Consider the following 6,913-nt stretch of genomic DNA (forward strand, 5'->3'; position numbering starts at 1 on the left):
AAGCCCCATGCGGCGGTAAGCGGTCGAGCCTGCGGCCACCAAATTGCGTCAAGCAAAGAGTCCGAAAAAGGCTGCACAGCGGTCCGCGCGCATGAGTCTATAGCTTCTTCTGCTTCTTCTTCGCGCCATAGAGCTCCGCACCGGCACTAGTGACCATGCGCTGGAGCTCACCTCGTCTGCGGAGATCGCGTATCTCCTCTATCGACGCGGTGACGGGCTTGCCGCCGATGAGGAGGATGGGCAACTGCGAACTGGACGTGAGGCGGAAGAGAAGGGGTGTGAGCACGGATTCGTCGGCTGTGCACGCAGAGTTGCGGTTAGCCCCAGCACGGAGAGCGAAGAGTGGACTCACTTCGTAGATCAACGTCGATGATGGTGGGTGCCGGGCGCAAGTACATGTCGGAGAGTATCTGCTTAATCTCTCGGGAAACGGGAGAGTAGAACTTGATGCGGGGGGCAGCAGTCAGTGTGCAATCCGGCGGAAGCAGCAGGAGACGCACCTTTGCATAGAGCAAGACCGGGTTTCGCGCCCACACATCGTCGACGACCCGCTGCATCTCGTCCGCCGCGTCTGACCGCCGTGTGTCAAAGTCGAGCACGAGCTGGGCATCGATCGGCTGCGAAGGGTCGACGGACGACGGGATCACGTTCTGGGGCAGGCTCGCAAGGAAACTCGAGATGGCGGCAAGCTCCTGCGCTGGGTCGAGCTGGATCTGGGGGCCCACCGTGGATTGCTTGCTCTCGTTTCCCAGACTGCCTGCCGCGGTCTTGTGGCGCAAGGCGGCGAGGCGGAAGGACTCGGAGGACAGTCGCCCCGGGATGTGGTGCGGGGCATCTGCGTCGACGCGCTGGATGGGTGAAAGCGACGGCTGGGCGACAAGGAGGACGTAGATGGAGACTATGACGAGGGCGGAGAGGGCAAAGAAGGTGGTGCGATACCAGTAGATTTTGGGCTTGCGCGACGAGAGGGAGGAGAGGGCGGCGAGGCTGAGCGGCGGCAAGGACGAGTCGAGGGAGCTGGCACGGCTGTCCATGACCGGGAATCGCGCGGACTGAGTGCGGCGGTGCGCCATGGGGATTAAATAAAAAGATCAGAGAGCAGCGCCTAGATGAAGCAGAACAAAGGAATGTCGGGGCAGGGCGTCCTCTCTCGGATTACTCTCCATGTTCTCCTCGGCCTGTGGTTGACACTCTGCCGAGCAGAACACCCCACGTGCTGACATCTCCGCATATGGGTTATTCATTCCCTTTTCGGGACATGTGGAGCCGAAATGCTCCTCATAATGTGCGCCATCTCGGTTCCTCGAACTTACTCCGTCCTCCGTGATGCAGCCTATTTCAACGTGGAGGGTGTCTCCTCTCTTCCATTCATACAACCGTAATGCGATAAAGCCTGTCACTTTCCATGACAAGCCACACCCCACCTGTTCAAACCAGGCCTATCCTATCGACATTCGCAGCGCATGCGAATGGGAAGGCCGCCAGATCGATATCATCTCGGCCCTGAGGCCTGAGCGCATCAACTATGCAGTCGTGTCTGGACACACCTTTGGCACGCATCGTGGACAATAAAGAAATCTCCGTTGTCTTCCAACGGAAGGGCATTGCCAAATGCCAACTGGATAAGGTAAACCTTTCCCCACTGCTAGCCACTTCTTTGTAGTGACCGACTCGCAAATTTCGCCAAATGATCGCCGACGGTACATCTGGATTATTGCTTACTTACAATCATCACCGTCGGGTCACTTGAGCACAAGTAGCGTGCAAAGGCTTTCGAGCACGAAAAGACCTCATATATCAATATACAACGGTGCGTATGGCATGCACGACAATTTATGCGTTTCGAATTTCACGCAACATTTGGTGAGCCCTCGCAGGCCTGTCTACTCTCTCCGCAATTGTATACATCACTTTCACGACCACGGGTCTCGGACCTCCCCACACATCTCGTTCGGCAGCGCGTGTACGACCAACGCGGACGCGACACTCGAGGGATTCGTCGTTTCTGTCCGACCTCCAGCTATATGCAGTGAGCTCGACGTGGTGGTTGAGGTTGCGAAGCAGGCCTTGTTGGGTGGCGGAGCCGTCCGACCCTGATCAGTGCATAGACAGGGCAGTGCTGCTACTTTCTCGGATACGCATACGCTACAGTGCCGAGGAATGGTGTAGCACACTAAGCAGGGGAAGAATCTGACATTCAGGCTGGTCTCACACATCTAGACCAGGAGGGCTCCCAACCTTGCCAAAATTCACCGCGCAAATGAACACAAAACACTCGATGGTGGTAACCAACTCGCCTTGTTGAATGAATTCGATTAAGTGCTATAATTGTGGATGTATAGTGCGGAGTTGGTGTCAAAGACTATGTGCGGGACTCATTAACATACTGCATGAGCAAAGTTCAGGATTATAACAGTGTACTCTTTCACGATCAAAATGTAATCCGCCAATGCAACTACACATCTGCCAGGATCTCGACAAGAACGTCCTTGACCGTCCTGCGCTCCCACTCAACTCCAGCACCCAGAGTGCCCTCCGTACTGAGTGCATGGGTATCAACAGCCGGCCACATCACACTCCCCGTAATCTCGTCGTCCGGACCGCTCCTCACACTGAGACGATGCGACACCACTCGCGGGAACACCCTCGCGACGTCCACCTCCGACACGTCCCATACCTCCGTCGACTGTGGCAGCGCAGGAGCCGGAATCTCAATGTACTCCTCGTCCGGGCTCGTTGGTCCACTGAAGGGCAAGTCCACCCTCATCGGGACCTGCCTCTCGTCCTCTGCACCGGCAATGCTGCTCTCTCCGTCCTTCGACGCCTTACCACCCCCTGCCCAGTCCGTCTCGATCACGTCTTTCTCCCACGTTGAGTACGTGCTGCGCCTTCCGCTGCCGCTGCCACGGGTCGAGGTGCCGTCCGCTGCGCTGGTCAGCCCCGCCTTCGCCTCCAGCTCTAGGATCGCCGCCTCTTGGATGAGCGCCGTGCCGGTCGAGTCGCCCGCGATGACGCGGAAAGCACGCATGAGGGCCTCCGCATCTATGCGTGCGCGGTGAGTGAGGAGCGTGCCGTCCAGCTCAGGATGGTGTCGAGTCGCGGAGAAGAGATCACGGAGGTACAGCTCCAGCGAGGGATGGATCACGGTGCGTGCCTGTGCGTGGGGAGTGGGCGCCGGACCTGCCAGTGCTCGCAGTGCAGCCAGTCCGGAAGGCGAGACTGAAGGTGGAGGTAGCAGGGGGTGTGTTTGCGAGCTGAGGGAAATCGTGCGGAATGCGGGCGAGCGCAGCGGCAGTGGTGTGGCAGGTGAGGCGGGACTACTCTCTGTGTGTGGCAGTGAAGGTGCTGTCGGGAAGGGCGATGAGTGGGGCGTAGCATTAGGTGTTCCTCGATACGCTGCATACGCCTGACGAGTCGTGGGGGCAATTGTGATGTCTACGCTCATGGAGAATTTATCTACCTGCAAAATACAAATAAAATTAGTCGCATTGCAAGCACGAGAGATCAAGTGACGGTGCACTCACCAAACCGCGGAGGACGCTAGGACGCTCTCGCGAGTCTGCCTTGCAGACGTACACCATCAGAAAGTCGCTTGGGATGTTCCACGTTCCGCCTTGAGCATCATTGATGATATCTTCATCCAACACCAGTCTTCTCTCGGACAATACCCGCAACAACGCTCGCTGTGCAGGGAGCGCAGCATGTTCTAGTCCCGACACTACGACAGCCTTAGCTAGGGGCGGAAGTGGGCGAAAATAATCCAACTCCTCGCTACCGATCTCGGACAACTCTCTACGCAGTTCCATGGCCGCTGGAGCCGTTGCAGGAAATTCGTCCGGAGATGCAAACATACCGAGCGAGAGACTCAACGGAAGCGGGTCCGTGCGCATACGCTCCAAATGTATTCGACGCGAGCGCAAAGTAGATGAGGGAGTAGGTGCTGACGCGGAAATCAGTGGCCGCCTGGACGACGCCAAAGACGATCCGTCGAAAAAGTAGTCCGTACTTCCGTCGTCTAACCGTTCTTGCTCGATGGATTGCGACAGTCGAAGAGGAGATGGTCGTGGGGTTTGTGACAATGAACGCCGATGAGCGTGAGTGGGCGACCGTCCTCTGCTTCCTCCTCGAGGTGTTGTCTCAGTGCTATGTCGCGCAGAGGTTGAAGACGATGGTCTGCGGAAGAAAAGAGCGCGGAGAAATGCGTCCGGGGACATCGAGTGATCTATAGGGACCCTGGCACGTTTATGTTTCGCAAATTGAACTGGTTTGGGGGCGATCTTGTGTTTGTGCGTGGGGATACCAAAGACAGTCGTTAAGGTCTGATAATAGACACGGGTAAGCCAGTTGAATTGGAACCCTCACGTTAGGAGACTACAAAGCCGTCGATAGGACCTGACAGCATCGCCCCTGCTCGTCAGTCTGTGTGGCTCTAGTTAGGACTCCAGTCACATCCAACCACAGGTGGGATGTGGCAGGAGTCCCGTGCTACAGAGCAACACATAGACACTGCTAGGGCGAGTAAGAGATTGTCCACCGAATGTAGCCTCGTCGCTCACCTATATGTCGTACTCACCAAGCTGACCAAATGAACAAGCATGGCAACATCCTCTTCCCTAGTCCGCAGTATCAGGTAGGCACATGTTGCCGCTGTGTCCGTGGATGCGTTTCCTAGTGCATCCTTATCTATGTCTTCAGCGTGTTTAGCAGATGACGCGAATGAAGTCGGTATGCGCGCAGTGAGACAAAGGAGGAGCGACTGTAGTACCACGGAGTCGAGAGGGAGGGATGGGTGGACAGCGCGTACATGGGCCAGTAGGCTTGGAAAATATGAATGTGTACCAGGAGAAGTAATAGCTGGAAAGCCGGACATGTTAGAAGTGGCTATCGATGGTCTTCTCCAGAGTACTTCGGATGATAGTGTAGTCAGAGTATGCTGTTCAGAAGTCTCCCAGTGAAGTAATCAGAACGTCGGCAAAGTGAAATGCGATTTGACGATGGTATCGACATCAGTTTTGCTATAACAGCGCATATAGTGGAGTCTTGAACAACTGGTTACGGCTGAGTGACTCGTAGGTTGTGGTCCTGCGGCAGGACTCCTGCCTCAGGCCCTCAGCTGAGGCTGAGCTAGGCTTGCAATTGAATCGGGATCGGGATTTGCCGCACTCGTATATGAATGAGGCTCATATTTTTGCTCATAGTCTCACCAGCACGAAGCTTGTATGTGGCACAGTTCATCTACTAGAGGGCGGCAGCTTGCCGGCAGTATATCGTTCGTTAGCAATACATATCGACTCGCTATGCAACTAAGCTGAGCCTGTTCTAGAGCAACTTGGATCGAGATTGACTTCTCTCTGCGGATTGCCCTAAGATTATTGTCTGTACCAACTATTCCACTGGCTTACTCTGTTCGTCTCATGCGACTGACAATGTCCTGATTGTATACGAAAGCTTGAAGTTGTCTTATATGTCCGATGAGCTGGCAGGGACTTGACTCTAACTCCGAGCCATTAACGAGAGGACTGGGCTTCAACATACAACATGATGAAGTGGCAAGTAGTGTCTTCCCATTTTCGAATTGAGTGAATTCACACATCTTTTATTGCAGGCCAGTTCTGTAAGCAAACGCACGATAGTCTCCCAATGGCAGATTAAATACCGTGACTTTGCTCCAACCTATACAGTCCTGTGCATTGCCAACAAGCATGCAAATAGTCTTAGTAGGTGGCTTTACTTACTAGTGACCTTGAATGATGGTCTCTCCAATGCAACTCAGGTATTGTTTCTCATTGCTTTGTGGGATCAAAGAATCCAGATTTTCCGAGCTACGCAGGCTGCGCAATGCGCGTGCGTGCGCGCCACCTTGGTATGTACGCGTTATTTGGTTGCAATCGATCAGGTGGTTAGGACTGCGGCGGCATCACCAAATAGGCAGCAACAAGAAGTGCTACGTGTCGAGCAACGTGTCGACATCGATTCTTTACGACTACACGTACGTCCTGCACACCGACCGCAGTAGGTTCCATTCATACAAGATCCCGCCTCTATCTTGTCCTCTCTCCTCGTACCTCCACGTTCAGCCATGAAGCGACCAGCAGACTCGGAACTCACCCTTCCTTCCCCTGCCGAATCATCACAATCGCCAGCACCCTCTTTCGATGAGTCACCCACCCCTGGTCCATCACGTAAACGCTCTCGCAATGACACCAGCCCCGAAGAGCGTAAGGAGGCTCGCGCGCATCGTAACCGAATCGCTGCGCAGAATTCGCGCGACAGACGCAAGGCACAATTCACCTACCTTGAGAGTCGTGTTGCCGAACTAGAAGAGGAGAATCGACAACTTCGTGCAGGTATGGGTCTTATGGGACTCCGCCGTGTAGAGGAGGACAGAGCGGAAGAACAAAGGGAGAAGGATAAAGCGAAGGAGAAGGAGAACGAAGAACTACGGCAGCGAGTCAAGACTCTTGAGACTGGCTGGGACGCTGTTGTCAAAGCTCTTGCTGCCTCCGGGCTACCACTAAACCTGCCGTCTGCCCCTGGGCCGTCATCTTCATCAACGCCGCCCCCATCATCGCCACAGCCACCAACAACTTCGTTTCCAGTCTTCATCCCGCCAACCCCCGCCTCCATCTTCCCAAACTCCCCGCCTCCCTCCGCATCCCCCACTCTGAGTTCGGGCACCCCATACAACCATGACTTTGACGACTCTGCGCCCACTCGCCACCTAGCACGGGTGGCGACCACCGATGCCCCTCATTTATCTTCGGTGTCCCTGCAGCGGGTGAGCCAGAATCATCGTCAAGTCCCAACATCCTTCCGCTCCAGCTCGATCTCGACATTCCTCCTTTCTCCTCTTATTTCCCGCCAATCACCACGTCTGGCCAAGAACAGCCTGTCTCGGCAGTCGACGAAGTTG

At 55.2% G+C, this 6,913-nt stretch overlaps 2 protein-coding genes across 2 annotated transcripts; both read right to left on the reverse strand.

The window, feature by feature from the left end:
• Positions 1–97: 97 nt before the first annotated feature.
• FIBRA_00697 (uncharacterized protein) lies at positions 98–1,073 on the reverse strand (the record flags this gene model as incomplete). The annotated part of the gene is made up of 3 exons (XM_012322587.1): positions 98–297; positions 353–443; positions 501–1,073. 3 exons carry the CDS (start codon positions 1,071–1,073, stop codon positions 98–100), a joined length of 864 nt encoding a protein of 287 aa, XP_012177977.1.
• Positions 1,074–2,455: 1,382 nt separating this feature from the next.
• FIBRA_00698 (uncharacterized protein) lies at positions 2,456–4,870 on the reverse strand (the record flags this gene model as incomplete). The annotated part of the gene is made up of 3 exons (XM_012322588.1): positions 2,456–3,460; positions 3,525–4,319; positions 4,574–4,870. 3 exons carry the CDS (start codon positions 4,868–4,870, stop codon positions 2,456–2,458), a joined length of 2,097 nt encoding a protein of 698 aa, XP_012177978.1.
• Between the last annotated feature and the right edge of the window lie 2,043 nt (positions 4,871–6,913).

The sequence above is a fragment of the Fibroporia radiculosa genome (assembly GCF_000313525.1).
Source record: "Fibroporia radiculosa TFFH 294 genomic supercontigs, scaffold296, whole genome shotgun sequence".
Taxonomy (NCBI): domain Eukaryota; kingdom Fungi; phylum Basidiomycota; class Agaricomycetes; order Polyporales; family Fibroporiaceae; genus Fibroporia; species Fibroporia radiculosa.